The sequence below is a fragment of the Zalophus californianus genome, chromosome 16 (genome assembly GCF_009762305.2).
Source record: "Zalophus californianus isolate mZalCal1 chromosome 16, mZalCal1.pri.v2, whole genome shotgun sequence".
Classification (NCBI taxonomy): Eukaryota; Metazoa; Chordata; class Mammalia; order Carnivora; family Otariidae; genus Zalophus; species Zalophus californianus.
The window spans coordinates 54,534,354-54,551,639 of NC_045610.1; the positions used below are offsets into that span (position 1 = coordinate 54,534,354).

Sequence of the window (17,286 nt, forward strand, 5' to 3'; positions counted from 1 at the left end):
CGACGCTCCGGGCTCTGCGTCCTCCGTGGGTGGAGCCGAAGAAAACCGAGTGGGGTCTGAGGATGGAGACAATGCGGATGGGGAGGGTGGAGACCCGACGTGTGAGTTGCCCGTGGCCACCAGAGCCCAGTGCCACTAACAGGGTGGCTTCGGACCCCAGAGATTTATTCTCACGGCTCAGGAGGCCACACGTCCAGAGTCGAGGGGTCAGCAGGGCTATGTTCCCTCCCACATTCCTGGGGAAGGATGCTCCCTTGGCTCTCCCAGCTCCTGGCGGCTCTTGCCATTCCTTAGCATTTCCTGGCTTGTAGCTACTTCACTCATCACTCCAACCTCTGCCTCTGCCTTCATGGGGCCAGAGTCTTCCCTCTCTGTGTTGTCACGGGGCATTCTGCTCCGTGTGTGTGTGTGTGTGTGTGTGTGTGTGCGCGCGCGTGCCTTTTCTCCTCATCCTGTAGATACACTGGTCATACTGGACCCCAATCCAGCAGGATCTGATCTTAACTAATTACACCTGGAAAGACGCTATTGCCCAGTAAGATGGCATTCACAGGTGTGGGAGGTTTGGACTTTAACACACCTCTCAGGGGGACACAATTCGACCACAAGACCATCGCTCAAAAACCCTGGGGCTTGGGCGCCTGGGTGGCTCAGTCGGTTAAGCGTCTGCCTTCGGCTCAGGTCATGATCCCGGGCACCTGGGATCGAGCCCCACATCGGGCTCCTTGCTCGGTGGGGAGCCTGCTTCTCCCTCTCCCTCTGCCTGCCACTCTGCCTACTTGTGCTCTCTATCTCTCTGCCAAATAAATAAATAAAATATGAAAAAAAAAAAAAAAAACCAAAACCCTGGGCTTCTTCCCAAGCAGCCTATCACTTCCTTTTGCTCTAGAACCCACAGGACGGGTAACTTGCTCTATCTTCCCAGTGACGCAACCCAACCATCCATGCCTTCCAGGAGGTGAGGTGGGGAAGTGGATCATGACATCATGGCCACACAGAGGATCTCTGTCCTCTCTCTTTGGAGCTTTCTCCTCTCCCCAGTTCCTTCCCTCAGCATCTGGCTGCACGGAGACACCAGGCAAGGGGTAAGGGTTCTTACTGCAGCGGCAGACGTCTGGAGGGATGGGCAGCATGACCTTTGACATAAACACTTGCTGCCCGTGGGACCATCTAGAAAGTCTGTCCCTCACTGCGGAGAGTTTATATACGCCTCTAATTCCCAACATGCCCAATGAGACAGGATGTTAGAGAGGTGTATGACAATGGAATCATACCTTCTACCGCCAACTCGAGAGCCTCTGCACAGGGCGTTAGACGCTTTTTTTTTTCTTTTTTTTTACAACTAAGAAGAAACTCTTTTCTGCACCACTCTGGGGGGCCAGTTTTGAAGCCTCTGTGGTCATGGCAGGTAGACGACTTGGGTGGCAGGAGAGGGCAGCGGTTTAGGACACGGGCTCCAGAGCCAGACTGCCGGGGTGCAAATCCGACCTCTGCCCTTCCCTTGTGTGTTTCCGGGCGCGTTCTGCATCTGTAAGATGAAGATGGCCATTTCACAGGGGCCTCAAGCAGTCAGTGGCTGATACACAAGGAGCACGGGGTCTGCACATGGAAAGCACTCCATCAGTGTCAGCTCTCAGTTCCACGGCTGCCAGAGGCAGGGAGTGGGGAGGTGGCTAACCATGGGCTTCTGCATTGGCCAGACTTCCGTTAAACCCTAAGTCTTCCACTTGCCATAAGCCTGACCTCACACGAAGTTCCCAGGCTCTGCATCCTCGTCTCCATACTGGGACGGCAGCAAGGGCTATGACAGCCGACCCTAAGAGTGTCACAGGGGCAAACGAACCGAAATGAAGACCACCACCCCGATCAAGCCATGCCTAGAGCTCCCTTAGTGTCTGCTCTGGAAGATGCTGCGGCTCTCCACCTCTCCTTGCTTTGGGAGGAAGGACGGGGCAGTGATGGGCCCCTCCAATGCACCCGTGGGAGCGACGCCCTCTGTCTGGGAGCAGCCGCTTCTCCCTGTCGGCCACACAAGGGGCCGTTTACGCTGTGGCCCCCTCCTCCCCCACCACTGCCTCCAGCCACCCCCACCCAAGTCCCTGGCGACAGGGTTGGACATCTTGGCACGGGGGACCGATCGCCACACAACGTGCACTCTGTTTAGCCTGCAGCAGGCTTGGGGGGAGGCATGGACCCTGCAAAGCTCTTTGAGAACAGCAGTGTGGTTTCTTTGTGGCTTTCCCAGGCGTTGGAGATGACACAGACTTTTCTCTCCTCTGTTCTCATTGCTGCCCTGTCTGTCCCCCTGCACAGCTTGGGACAAGCAACTCGAGGTCTAGAAGGGAGTCTAGGGAATTGTGGGGCAACGGGGAAGCGGCTCATGCCCTTGGCAGGGGCTGTCCATTACAAAACTATCTACAGAATTCCAGGCAGGCTGTCAACCAACCCCCCCGACCCCCATCCCGGGTGCAGAGCCGACCGTGCACAGCCCGGACCTGGGTCCCGTGCAGAGAACAGAAGAGGTGGCCCAGGCTCCATTCCAGGCAAGGGTGCAGGATGGAGAAAAGCATACGCTGCCCAATAAAGGCTGAGCAGTCCCAGAGCAAGGGACAGTGAGCATGAAGACTCCATGCCGAGACATGACAGGAAAATCAGCCTAGGAGGGCCAAGGGGAAGTCAGGGAAAGGATGCTAGGCAGGGGGGCCCAAGGCACGTGGTTGGCAGAAGCAATGTCAGGGCCAGCCACACGCACCGAGAGACCCCCACGTTCCTGGCCTGGGGCATCCAGGCCTGTGTGGTCCCATGTAGACTGTGGAAGCCACTTCTAAACCAGTTCTCCTTCTCGGGAGGCAGGGGGCTGGGAGCTCTTGTCCTGGAACATGGGCTGGGACAGGAATGGGCTGGGCACCTATTGGAGTGTCTGCAATGGGCAGGCCAAAGACACTGTTATCGCTACTGCTATGACTACGGAGGATTATTAGTATTGTGGGAATTTGCAGATTAGGAAACGGAGGCACAGAACAAAAACCAACCCGTTCTGGTTGTACAGCCTGTGGCAAGTGGCAGAGCCAGGATTTGAACCTGGGTGGTCTAGCTCCAGGACCATGTTCCACGTGTTCTTGAGGTGCACTGGGCTGGGGAGGGGCGGGTGCTGCACCAGCCACCCCCCACCCCCGTGCCGTCTCACAGGTCTGTCTCACTGTGCCCTGCGCATGCGACCAGCTGTGGGTGGGAGGCGCTCTATCTCCCTTCCCGTGAGTGACACCTGCTGTCTTCGTGGCCTCGGAAGCAGGTGCACAAGGGTCTGGGGTTGACGGTGTCGCTGTTCCTTGCCTTCTCTCAGATCATACCCCAAACCCCACATCGGGCAAACAGGCACTCCACTCCTTGTGTGTCTGTATCAAGATTTACACCCTGGAAGTCAGATGTGCGTTAAAAATTAATCCTTTTTCCTATGATATTACCCTGTCCTGGAGCCTTCGTTTCCACACAGTAGCAGAAACAGAATTAGTCAATTAAAAGGAATTTAGTGCCTTCCGGTATCAGGTGCTTCTCCAAGAGAAGGTGTTCTCTTTCCGGGTAATGCCAGGAATTCAAGTGTCCAGATCCCTGGAAAGACTTCCCTCTGTCACCTTGCTTCCTTTCCGGAATGGCTTCTGCATACAGGGGAAGATGATAGGGCAGGAGAACGCAAAGGAACATATTTGCAAATACCCCATCCTGATTTAGAGAAACTGATTTTCAACACAGTTTACAACACTGTAAGATTTTCAGCAAAGCTTGATACACAGTAGAATAAAGTGGATGGCCAAGATGCCCTTGTTGCATTGTCCAGTGGGGCTCAACCTCACTAATCTGTATGAAGAACATAACTACATTTCAAGTAGTATTGAACAAGCTTTTCATGTTATACATTGCTCTGAATTTGAATGGAGAGAGAGAGAGAGAGAGAGAGAGAGGGAAAGATGAAGACAAGTAAATTCCTACCTGGAAGGTAGAAAGGACTTTGTTTTTTCCTGAGTATATGAACTAATTTCTTTGGTGATGAGTATATTTTGAACAGAGAGATCCCTCATAAAAGAACTGATGGACAGTGAGAGCCTGTGATAGTGACTTTCTTTCAATGCCTTTACTTTGCAAAACATAGAAGGTGGCAGTTCTATGTCCGTATTCACACACACAGGGGATGTTTTTATGTCCCACAAAGCCCAACAGTGCCAGGACTCCAGATACAACCCACCCCTCTTCATGCAATGCCCATGGAAACTGCGGTGTAGGTAGTAAGTAAGAGTCAAGGACACGGTCGGATTGCCAGGGGCTTGCTTGCCCAAGTCCCACCTGCTTGACCCAGAGGTACCACTGGAAGGACAGCGTGCTGAAATGAGCACATTTCCTAGTAATCCTCGCGGGCATTTTTCTGTCTCTGTAGAACTGTGTGTGTGGAGGGATGGGCATGTGAGTAGGCACATACAGCCGTTGGAGATTCACATCAGAGAATGTCCCCATCCTTTAAGGGAAACCATCTTTCAGAGTGAGACACGGCTCCCCAATCTCATACCAGCAGAGGGGGATGAATGACTGTTGCCGGGCTTCCCGGTGAGGTCACTCCAACACAGCGGATGGTCACCTTAGACACGCGGCAAGCAGAGGTGTGAAGAGTCCTGACTTCCAGAACACCCCCAAACCAATCAGATTTCTCTTTGTCTCCTTCCTGGAGGGGGGGGTGCTCCTTTGTTAAAATGATGGTATTTATCACAGCTGTCCTGGGAAGTGTGGAAAGTCTGCCAGATACATGGGTGAAGCCAGACTAAGATGAAACAGTTTCCCAGTTTCTCACGGGACAATCTCAGGTGACAGGTAAGTGATCAACAGATTTTCATTCATCCGTGTGTGCATCTCTCCATCCAGCCAATGCTGGGATGTAAGGGCAGCAGGCTCCCCGAGGGGGCATGTTTCCCAAATGAATGGCTGTGAAGGTCTGGATTCTCTGCCTCATCAGCTGGAGAGTTCCCGGGTCTCCAGGTAACAATGACATCCGTTTGTCTGCACAGACCCAGGGATATGGAGGGCAAAGCGTTGGAGAGGATGCCCCTATCCCCAGAGAGGATAACTTGGTCAAAGAAAAACTTTGGCAGGACTAGGGGACAAAACACAGGAGCTGGAGGTTGCCTTACTGTCAGGATGCTGTTTCTTTTTTCATTGCTTTCTGTCTCATGCTGCTCTTGCAGGGAGCATAAAAACCCATGGGAAGGAAGGAGGGGCTGGGAAAGAGAGTGGCAGAGGGCAGTAAGAATGCTGGGGTTTGGACAAGGACCCTGGAGAAGGAGCCGAGACATTTCCTTTCTGGCCCCCGCTTCCCAGCCCCCATCCCTTCTGGCTCCTGGTGGTCAAGCCTCCTGGAGCAATGCACCTGCAGACAGTTCTTCGGAGGCTGGTTCCACCCAGAGCCCCCAGGTGTTCCAAGGATGGAAGGGGCACTTCCTGAGGTGCGATGGGGACAAGGGGGAGCAAAATGTCAAAAAAAAAAAAACAAAAACCCAACCCCACACAAAACCCTGTGGGGAGCGCTCAGGAATAGCGTTGTGGAGTGAAGGGCTCTGCAATGTCCCGAGGAACGGCTCAGTCCGCGTCTGGCTCCACCCATGTGTGTGGCGGGCTTTCAGGCTCATCCTTGTTACGTTCACGACTAATATAATAACTTTTATAACATTTTTTTAAAAAGCCATTAGAAAAATAAATGTGTTACCCCTAAAATGTGCTAAAAAAAACGCTAATGGATTTTGGGGTGTTCTGCAGTTAGATCCGTTCGCACCACCGTTTTCCTCCAGGTGCCACAGTCACGGGCAAAGGGGCTTCCTGCTCTTTCCCTGTCGTTCCGTATTCCCCTCCTTCCTGGGGGGCAGGGAGCCACACCAAAGCTTTGGTGTCAGGCTGAGGCGGGACAGTAAGAGAGCGAGGCGGGGGAAGAGCCCTCGGTGCTGAATTGAATGAACTATCAGCTGGAATACAAAGACGCTATGAAAACGCACACCGGATTTTTATAAACTTGTATATAGTACATGGTCTTCAGCTTTTGTAGGTATGACTTCTGCGGAGGACGCCCGCTGCTTCTGACATCAACGTGTCTCCACTGCTTCCAGCCCCCTCTGTCCCTGTCATTGTTGGCACATCACCTGGCGACAATGATGTCAAACCACAGCATGGTGGCGCCCTGCGCCACCTGCCTGATGCTTGCAAACTCCCCGGTCTCTTCAGTATTCAGGGTAAAGTGATCACTGTGGGGGAGGGCTAGAAAGAACAATTTCAGAGACAGTGCTGCCAATAGATAACTCCAGAATTCCAGGCAAGGTAGCTTGATGGGTTCAAGAGAAGGGCTTGTTGGCAGAAAACAGAATTGAGAGCATGATCTGCTGTTGCAAATCCAGAACAGCACAAGAATTCACTCCTAGTTCTGCTGGAGGGATCAAGGCGGGGCGGGGGGGGGGGGAGGACGGCGGGGCGTGTGGCACGGGGAGGGGGAGAGGGTGTGGGCCATTCTGCCGTGGTTGCGTCAAGGTGTGAAAGTATCCCCTCTCCCAGGCACCTTCCTGTCCTCATGCTGGGGTTCCGCTTCTCAGGCTGAAGACCACTCTCCAGAGAGACCGGGCCGGGCTGTGGCTTCCCCTCGGGGGAATGGTGAGACCCAATTCCATGGGTGGGGAAGGGGGGAGGTCAAGACCAGCAGCCCGAGGAAGGAGCGTCTCCTGAGAACTTTCTGGAAGCCTGGGAGTTGGTCCTGCCAAGAGAGGTCTAGGGGCCTCGTAAGAGCAGCTTGACCTGTGGAGGCAGTTATGGCAGGTGTGAGTGAACTATGATGGAGAAGTTTACACTTCATTTCTCCAAGACCCCTCCCCACCACAACAGTGACGCCTGTTCTTGACCTGCCCTACATTTAATTTGCAAACCTGTTTTCAAGAATTTACTGGAACCGAAGTAGGGAGACTAGTTGGACAGATAGAAGCACATAAGTAATAGGTGACTTCCAAATACAGAGCTACTCATCAACTGGAGACTGTTGACTAATGACCAGGAAAATGTGTCTCCTGCCATTTTTGTTTCTAAACAAATGGCCACTTAGTTGACCAATGACTGCTGTCTTAAGTGATCATTAATATACCAACACATGTATTGGTTTTCAAGCCGGGGAAAGCATATATCTGACTTACGACTTACTCCTTGATCTGGGAGGCAAACATATACTTTAAAATTTTACTTTGATGTCCCCGCCATGCCCCATAACTTAATGACCTTATCTTTGGTCGGAACACAGGCTAATCGACCTGGCATCCCTTCCCAAGCATCTGGGTGTGGGTTAGCCTTAGTTGGTTGGGGCACACGTCCAGGAGCACCTTGGGGATGTGGCTTGTGGATCATCCATGGCACACTATGAATCTGCAGCCAGCCAGCCTCCTCAGCTCCACGAAGCCTGTTGCACCTGCCGGTCGGGGTGTGTTCAAAGATGACAGACACCTCCCAACGGGTGTGCTGAGTCAAAGCCTAAATAGGAATTGCTATGTGAAGGAAAATGCTTGTGCATAAGTAACTTCGCTCTCCCTGCTGGTTTGAATTACACCTGCCACGGAGTCGAGTGAGAGCAGAGGGCATGTTTCCTCTCTGGGGAACACGTTCTTTGGAGGTAATGCCACTTCAGAAAGGAAAACTGTTTAAGCAGCAAACTCCCCAAGGACATGTGGTCTGAAGAATTTCTTTGTGGTGAAACCAGAAGAAACTGCTATGGGGCCAGATCAGAAAAAGCCGTGTTTCCCTTGAGCCACGGGCTGCCCTTTGAGGCCTGAGATTCTTTGTAATTCAGGGGGACGCTGAATTCCGGATGAAGAGCACCAGGCAAGCTGTCCAGTGAGGAAGGAAAGGTGGAGGGAGCTCGGGAGGGCCTTGGGGAGGGCGCCATAAAGGTGAAGTGACAGCAACCGAACACTAGGTGGCAGAAGCCAAACACAAATCATACACCCGTGTCCTGCCCGAGTCCAGGTCAGAATTGAAGCCCGTGCCTTCAAGGGAGTATTTCTTTGTACCTTTCTCTTCTCTCCCGGTGGCTGCGATAGCATGTGGGTGGGAAGAGAACCTCCTGCTTCCAGATGCATTAGACACAGGGCACAAGTAAGAGGTCGTACAAAAGTTAGCGGGCATGCGTCAGAGTGTCTGATGACAGATCTGGACTAAAATTATGGTCTTCCACTGCAATGGGCCAAATAATAAATATTCTCAGCCTTCAGCAGTGAGATTCTGTGGCAACTACCCAACTCAACCATCACAGCACAGAAGGAGCGACAGATGATATGTAAAACACACGGGTTTTGGCTGTGTTCTAAGAAAATGCCATTTCCAGAACCGGGTGTTGGGCCAGATCTGGCCCATGGGCTGCAGTTTGCTGACCCCCTGCACGAAATGTGCAGCAGCGAGCTTGACCCATGCGTAGCCCAGGCACGTGCCAGGTACCTTCTGTTCCCAAGTCCATGCAAATGCGTACTGCCTCCTTGGGGACCCTTCCACGGCGCCACGTGATTACCTATATCTCCCTGTTGCCCAAACCTGATTCTCCCTTCTCCCTTCCACACGACAACAAAATCAGCCGACAGCTGCCATCGGGCGGTTCTGCACTGAAAACCTCTTCCTCCCTCCCACTGGTCCCTCTTCATTCCCACACCGTCACCGCCTCCCTCGCCGTCCTGGGAGCTATGCAGGTGCACAGCTGCGGGTGGTCAATACTGATCTGTTCGAGGGCTGAATTCTTCACACTGGTCTACCCCTTCCCCCCAAAATTATCCCATCAGAGCCAGATCGCTGTTCAAATCACCTCTTGGGTTTTGTCAGGTCCCTGCATCAGAACCTACCCTAGCTGCCAACCTCTTGCTCAATGATGGGCTTCCTCAGCCGTCAGGCTTGCCTTCTAGGAAGCACCATGTGAACTCCATCCTCGCCTGGCCCTAAAAACGCCTTGGGGACCAATGTGGGCACTTGTTCACAGTGTCCCCTGCCTCTGTCATCTCCACCTCTCCGGGGTGCCCGCCCCCACACTCCTGATGAAGTACCCTGCGTTCTCGGAAGCGCCCCCAATGGGAGGGAAGAGACACACATTGGGTTTGTATCCCTCCCTTGGAGCTCACGCTCCGCTAATCTTATGGCCCACTAACCAACTATTTTGGCTATCTTTTCTGTGATTTTCAGTTATGTCGCATTGCAGTCAGACCGGGGTCCGAACAGTATCGATTTGGGGGCGCTCTGACCTCTGCGGCACAGCCCTCTCCTCAATTTTGGGAAACACGCCCATGTGTGCTTAAAGAGAATGGAGGTTTTCTAATCGCTAGGTTGGGGCCCTGCATCCGTCCGTGATGGACACGGTGCTAACTTTTCACCTGTTTTCTCAGTGCCGGAGAGGGGGATCATAACCACTCACCAGGATGGTGGTTTTGTCTTTTTTTTTTTCCTTGCAATTCTGACCATTATTCCTAACCAGTTTGAGACTTACCGTTGCTAGGTGCATACAGATGCACAGGGTTACAAAGTCCTGGGGCGCGGTTTCTCTTCTTGGGAAGTACTGACCTTTATTCTTTATGCGGCTTTCTGCCTCAAAGTCTGTTTTGTCTGATTCTAAAACTGCCATTCCGGCTTTCTTTTGGTCAGCGCGTACCTTGTACCTTTGCTCATGCCTTTATTTCCAACCTTCCCGTGTCATGTCTGAAGCAAGCCCCTTCTGTAGCACACGGAGCTGGAATTTTATCAAGCAAAACCCGTCTCTTTGACGAGATGTGTTTAATCATCTGATGACTTAGCTCTTGCAGCCCACCCTCTGGCATTACTCGCCTGTCGCTTTCTTTCTCCTTCTCCCTCGCTCCCTTTTGACGACCGCCCGCTGGTCCCCATCCTCCCATGGAAACTCATTTGAACTGTGAGCGAAGGGCCGAGAAAGCTCACAAGCCTGGCCTGGGGGCTGTTGTGCAGTTTCCCCCACTCAAGGGTACGATCACAGGCATTTGTTAAGGAGAAACCCAAAATCACGAACTAGATATGGATTTCTGGGTGGGGAAAATGGGCTGAAGGGTGGGGTCTGCTTGAGGGAGACCCTCTGGACATAGCGGTGATGGTGCCAGAGCTCCAACATCTCCGCCCCCCAGGCTGTGGCTGGGGGGTGGGTGCGGTGCGGAGGCGTGAGAATCGCCCCCCACAACCCCCGCCCGGCAGCTCATTCAGCAGAGGGTTTTGTGAGGCTGAAAATCCCGAGGCCTGCAGCCCCAGCTGACTCCCAGTGGGATGGGGAGGGTCCTGTGGAGGGTTTATGTAACTCCGAGAGAGCCTGCTTGGTCAAAGGGAAAGGAGGAGCTGGGTTGGAAAGGTTTTTGCTCTACTTTCTTCAGAAATATTTATCAAGATGAGCAGAAAGTACAGGTCATAGAAGAGAGGGCCATCTGAGTTGACATCTCGATGTCCCAGGAGACACGGCGCCACCGGACTGAAGGCCTGGCCTGTGAGCACAGGGACGGGGGCCAGGGCTGTCCCCTGCGGGCCACAGACCTACTGCAACGTGCGAGGTGCCTGTGCCCTGGGAGGACCTGGCCTGTGGATGCTTCCAGGGCCAGCCCCTCGGGGCTGCTGTGCCTCCCTAGCTCCCGCTGACTCGGAAGTGTCTCATGGTCTAGGCGAGGTGAAGATCAACACGGCTGTGCGGGGGACACAGAGCCACACTCCCATCCCGTGCAAGAAGAGCAGCCTGCAGGGCATTATCATTCACCATTCGCCCTTGATTTTTTGGTGACATTTCTCACATCATACAGTTCTCCCCTGCGCCCCCCCCAATCTACCTTTCATTTGGTTTTCACAATGGACATCATGTTAACGGACGACGCTGGAGTGACTTGCGGGCCCGGCAGGCGGGAATGAGAAGCTGAGAACAGGGAGAGTTTCGACTTGGAACATGCCAGCCCACACACACATCTGGGGCTTCAAGGAGCACACATGTCCCCTAACATGCAGGATTAGAATTTAAAGACGGGCAGAGGCTACACCTAACACCCAGGGTCCCCGTGTCGGCCAAGGGAATAGCTAGACGGAGGTTGATGGGGCATAAAGAGGCTTCACGCAGGTTCGGCCGCCGGAAAGCACGGGAAAGGGGCTCTGGGAGAAGCGAGTTCCTGACAAGCACAGGGGATAGACACAGGGTTGATCCCCGGAGGAGGCGGGGCCGTCGCCTCATGGGGCGGCGGAGGCGGCGGGGGGGGGGGGGGGGTTGATTTTCAGGTTGCCTCAATCAGAAGGCAGTGAAATGAGCTAGATGCAGGGGTCAGAAACCAGTGGCCCCTGGGCCATCTCTGTAACGTGAGTTTCATTTTTAAAATAATTGTGCCTTTCGATAGCGCACGTACCACCTAGCTGAGACTCACCTCCGTCCTCACCATTCCCAACGGTCTCCACCCAATGACTGTGTCCACGTGTTTTCTTGCCCCTTAGTCTCCTGAAGGCACCTGACTTTGCCAGCCTTGGATGGCAGGCTCCTCCCTGCTCTCCTCCAGCCCGGAGGCTGTAGTATTCATGGTTTTGCAGGCATGGGGGACCGTGTAGAGCCCATCTCCATGATGGCTAAGGGATAAGCCCTTTTGTGGTCCCAAGGCTGTAGCCTCATCTAGGCGCTTTGTAACACCAGGGAGGTAGAAGGGAAGAAGAATTTATAAGGTACGGTGATTACCTATGGAAGATTGCCTATGGAAATAAGGAGTGGAGGATAGCAGTGAATTTGGTTTGGTCAGCTGGGGGCAAGGCGGTGCGGGGGAAGCCTGCAGGAGGGGCAGGTTTTGCCAGATGGCAGATGGAGGCAATCAGCTGAATGTGGGGATCCCGAGAAACACCTAAGTGGAGATGTCTGCAAGATAGCTGGACCTGGAGGACTAAGCTCCGGCAAACAATCTAGGCTGAACACCAACGTTGGCATCCCCAGAAAACAGATGGAAAATAAAGTCTTGGAAATGGAGAAGGTTTCCCAAGGGGACTGCACTAAGTGGGGAGAAAGGGAGACCCAGCGACGGCTCCTGGGCAACATCAACATTTCCGAAGGGGCCACAGGATGAGAAGCCCGCAGGAGAACCTGCAGAGGAACAGACACTAAGGGGGGAAAGCAGGGAAGTGCAGTGTCCAGAAAGAGAAGGGGGGGGGGGCTTTAAAAGGAGGGAGCAGGTGAGAGCATCAGAGCTGGCTCTGTTTTTTTGTTTTGTTTTTGGTGTTTAGTCTTTATACATTTAAAGGATTTGGGGGATGCAGGTGATTATATGCATGTGGGTGTTTTCAAAGTGGTTACCCATTAGATAGCTCATCTGACAAATGGTGTACATCTGCTTCTTTGATGGAGTTCCTCTCTCAGGTAAGCCTCACCTGACCTTGCCCCCACTTCCACCAGTGGGGCTGGGGGTGCCCATCCAGGTAACAAGAATTTCCAGAGCACCACTGGATGCCGCACCATGCTCTAGGGTGCTGGCTTACCTGGCACTCTCGAAGGTGGCTGATGCCGTCTTTTCTACAGCCCCAAATCCAACGCCGACAGCAAGACCCTCTGAAACACATAGAAAAAAAACCACGAGGGGTTAGGAGCAATTTTCGAATAAGGTACATCACCATCACTGTGTCAGGTGAGACTGCCTGAGGCTGCCAGCAACAGAAAATCCACATAACAGGAGTTTCAACTGGGGGTTTGGCCAACAATGGTCTGGGGGCCAAATCTAGCCCGCTGCCTATTTTTGTTCTTAGTAAGCTGAGAATGATTTTTACATTTTTAAATAATTGGAAAAAATCAAAGAAAGAACAGTATTTCATGACACATGACAACTATATAATTTTAGTGTTCACAAATAAAGCTTCATCGGCACACTGCCATGCTTATCGGTTGACGAGTTGTCTATGGCTGGTTTTGCGTGACATCAGCAGAGATGAGTAGTTGTGACAGAGACCGTATGGCCCAAAGACCTAAAATATTTACTGTCTGGCCCTTTACAGAAAGAGCTTGATGACTGACTCCTGAGCTAAACACATAGGTTTTATTAGCTCAAGTGACAAGATATCCAAGGCTGATGTAGCCCAGTGAGGTCTTCCCGTATGTTTGAGGAGCCATCTTGAAATGGTAGACTGTCCCAGTCTACTCTGAGATGGTGTGGCTATGGTCTAGCTTAGGCTTGGGGACGTACAAGATGATTCCCCAAGTCCTTTCCAGAGGGCCTAGTGCGCCTGCCAAGCTTACCAAACCCCGACTTGGATCACATGTGGAGGACAATGCTGGTCTATGAGTATCTGACAGAGAGGGAGAGATTATGGAAAAACGGAACTGTCCCAGGGTCCCGGGATCAGTGATGTCGTCCCATAATGTTAAAACACTTTCTGGGGCGCCCGGGTGGCTCAGTCGTTAAGGGTCTGCCTTCTCAGGTCGTGATCCCAGGGTCCTGGGATCGAGCCCCGCATCGGGCTCCCCGCTTGGTGGGAAGGCTGCTTCTCCCTCTCCCACTCCCCCTGCGTGTGTTCCCTCTCTCGCTGTGTCTCTCTCTGTCAAATAAATAAAATCTTAAAACAACAACAACAACAACAACAACAACAACAAAAAACACTTTCTGATATCTGTGGGAGAATTTAAAGACCCCTCTGAATCAAGGCCGGAAAGAGGACCACCAATATTGGTCAGAATCAAGACCAAGGGCTTTTGGGGCCAGGAGGAACTTTTGTGTTGTAAAGAGGGAAGAGGGGAAAAATCTACTGAGTGAGAAGGGCTTGTTTTCTTTTGGGATTCACTGTCTCTTTGAAATGCCTCTTTTTGTCCTTTGTGTCCTGTTTAGCTGGGGTGGGCGAGGGACGCTGGGCTTGCAATGATGACTCTAGGAGACACCTGGAGACCAAAGGATTGCTCAGAATTGTCTTGTGTTAAGGCCTAAGAGCTCACCTATAATCCAGTCTGGTTCACCAAGAAACCACGGTGGGGTTTGGAGTCCAAAGACCCTGCTAAGGCATAAAGGGCTCTTTGTTTGCCTCAGTTTACCCTCTGTGCTTCAGTCTCCTGTGGGGACCTTATCGGGTGGCTATAGCCACTGGAGGCTGCTGATTGAGAATTTGGGATTTTGATGCTCCACCAAATATCTTCCCATGTTTCTCATAATGACCAATGATGGGATACAGAATCCTAGGACTCTAGAGGTGCAGGAAACCCCACAGATGATGTGGCATGACTCTTGGGCCACTGTCAGACTCAGAATTTAGGGGTTTGGGGGGGTGTCTTTCCAAAACCAGACAGCATCCTCCCGGCACGCCTGGCTCACACCGTAGCCGACTGCTGAGAAGCCCGAGACGGTGCCTCTAATGAGCTCTGGGGCTGAGGTGGCCAGCCAAGTCGGCGCTGCCAGAGCAACCAGACGTTTCAAATCAAGCTTTTAAAAACAGATTTATGTTTGCTCAATTTTTAAGGCTCCTGATGTAAATTCTTCACAAAGGCTGAGGCTTCATTCAGCAAGTCTTTCCTCTGAGATGACTCTGATTCTAAATTAGGCCTTGTATTCAAGATCTTAGCGTCTTTGTGGTCTTTCTTTTGAAAATGGGGGGCCGGTGGCCACCTGTGGGCCAGACGCCGGGCTAGAAGCATGAAGTAAAGGTGGGGATCGTCACCTCTGCTCCCACATCGGAGAGGAAAGGGGAGGGGGAGCTGGTCTGAGAGCCCAGGCGGGCTCTGGTTCTGAGGTCCAGGCTCTTCGCTCTCCCTGGCCGTGCGTTCTTTTCTGTCTCTTTTGGAAAAGTCCTCTGAGGTTGGAGAGGAAGCCACAGCTCCAGGGAGGGCTTTGGACGCATGTTCACCATCTCCAGATTTGCCTGATGCATCTGACAAGCTTCCCAAAGGAGGAGTGTCCTAGGGGAGGGGCTGGATTTCAGTGCGGGCTGCGATGGATATGTCTGGGGGTTCCAGGCATCTTTTCCAGCAGGATGGGGGAAGCCTTTTAATGCATCTTCTGAATCTCAGAAAGTTGGAGGACATCTGAGATGCCTCCATCTGGCCAGTCTCCTACCATCAGAGTCCAGTGTTTACAAACCTGCTGTTCTCAACTTTGTTTTGTGCTAACACAGCCCCTCAACCCTCTCTCAGAGGTAGCTGTGGGTTTCCAAGGCAAAGAGCTTCACCAGGGACCCCTGGCCCACCGGGGAGAGGTGTCAAAAGCTAGGGAGGGACTAAGGGGTGTTTTATGACACCAGAGGGGCATATCCCTTCCTCTGAAAAAAATTTCCTTCTCTAAACTATAAACAACAGTTGCTCTGCTCTTTTGTTAAAGATTTTGCTCTAATTAGTCATTTTAATGTAAATGATAGTGCGGCCCAGAGCCACAGGACCTATATTAATTAGCAAACTAAGCCCTTCTTGTTATTTGGCAAAAGTCCCAGTACTCTGACTTATATAAATGCCCTCAGTGGCTCTGGGAGGTTGGGCAGGGGAGTACCCAGTTAAGGCAGGAGAAAAAGCATCTGCTCAAAGGGACACAAGCCTCAAGAAGCAGAGCCAGGCCTCGAATCTCAGGCCCCCACTCTCCCCCACCCCCACCCATTTGCCGATCTGGCTTCTGGCTTTCTCCCAGGTGTGGGTGGCAAGAGCTGGTATCTGAATCCGTACCCCAAAGAGGTTTGGAGCAAAGTGAATGCATAGTGCCTCTGCCCCCACCCCGTACCTGGGCCAACAGTGAGGGAACCTGCTCTGATGAATTGCAAAATGAGCCCCTTCCTCCTCTGGGCTCTGCCCTAGGGTGAGACCAGCTTCCAAAGCACAAGTTGCCTGTGGGAGGGGGCCGAAGCCTCCCCCCCCCACCCACCAGGGGAAGGAGAGAACCTTGGGGAAAAGGAACGCAGTGGCTACCTTCTCTGAAGGTAGGCTAATACCCGGGAGAGAAACTAATGAGAGACCAAGACAAATTACCCATGCGGAAAGAACATAAATTAAGAGAATTAAGGCAGATACTTAAGATCAACAGATGGTAGAAAGAACCCGCTGGGTGGAAAAGGAGCAGAGGAAAACATAGCTGACTGGAGCTCACACCCCAGGTGTTCCACCCAAAGTGCAAATTAGGAAGGTAATTAAGACAAGAAACCAAAGTGACTGGAATATTATCAGTAAGCCATTGCCTCTTTTCACAGCTACTGCTATTAATTCGGGTGCAAAGAGAGAGAAGATAAACGCCAGGCTTGTAGATGGGCGTCTGGCAGAGGCAGGGCGAGGCAGAGTCCTGAGGACCAGCCGGAGAACAGGCTCTCAGGCCCAGCCCGCCTGCTCCACTCTTGTGCGGGGGTGTCTGCCTCCCTAGCTCCCCGCCCTCCTGAATCTCCATCCCTCCTTGTCACCCACAGCGGAAGAGAACAAAGAGGCTATGGCTCAAGTCCTGGCATACTGTTCAAGGTTCTTAGAATAATGAAAGGATAACGATGCTTTGCATACAGGATGATGTGCTCAGCACGTCTTTCTCACTGTTGACATTGTGTTGTAAGAGGCTAGCCTGTGCATGGCCAGCTGTGAGCACCATCCCCGGCCTCTGCCCACTAGATGCTGGCAACGCCCCGCCCCCCTCGAGTTGTGCTAATCAAAAATGTCTCCAGGCACTGCCTAACGTCGCCCGGGGAAAAATCGTACCCTGTTGAGAACCACTGGCCTCCCATCGAGAGGTACTTTTCATCAGTTTTAAACTACGCTAGAACGAACACTCTAAGAGTTTAAGCAGGTGGTAGGAAAGTGAACAGTTAAAAACGAGTGTCTTGGTCCATTCGGGCGGCTCTCACAAAATACCCTAAGCGGGGCAGCTGATAAGCCACGTGGATCTCTTTCTCATGGTTCTGGAGGCTGGGAAGTGCGAGACCAGGATGCTGGCAGACTTGGCCTTCCTGGCTCGTAGACGTGTCCTCACGTCAAAGGGACAGGGACCTTTTTCTTGAGCCTCTGCAATAAGACACTCATCCCTGAGCTCCACCCTCGTGACCTAAGCACCTCCTGGGGGGATACAAACATTCAGACCACAGTAACCAATATTTTCTTTTTCCATCAAGGGCTAGCCATTTCTTCGCTTTTAAGGTCATGGCGTGCGGCGGGAGGGGGGAGGGTTTAAATTCACAGGTCTTTTACAGGAGGCCTTGCCAGCCCCCGAAACAGTGACATCTGTGACACTTCAGCACCGCCTGACATTCACAGCCGGCAGATCTCATGAGGGATGGGAGGGAACGCCGGACGGGGTACAGAGAAAT

At 52.5% G+C, this 17,286-nt stretch overlaps 1 protein-coding gene across 4 annotated transcripts in view; it reads right to left on the bottom strand.

Annotated features, from left to right (window-relative positions):
* SLC39A11 (solute carrier family 39 member 11) overlaps positions 1-17,286 on the bottom strand; it is a 331,048-nt gene that overhangs the window by 52,294 nt on the left and 261,468 nt on the right. For 3 of the 4 annotated variants that reach the window (XM_027626247.1, XM_027626245.1, XM_027626246.1), the window contains exon 7: positions 12,526-12,595. In XM_027626247.1, the coding sequence (XP_027482048.1) occupies positions 12,526-12,595 (70 nt within the window). Of the gene's footprint in view, positions 1-6,470; positions 6,817-12,525; positions 12,596-17,286 lie in introns of those variants that run through there. The other variant, XM_027626249.2, reaches the window with a different exon arrangement.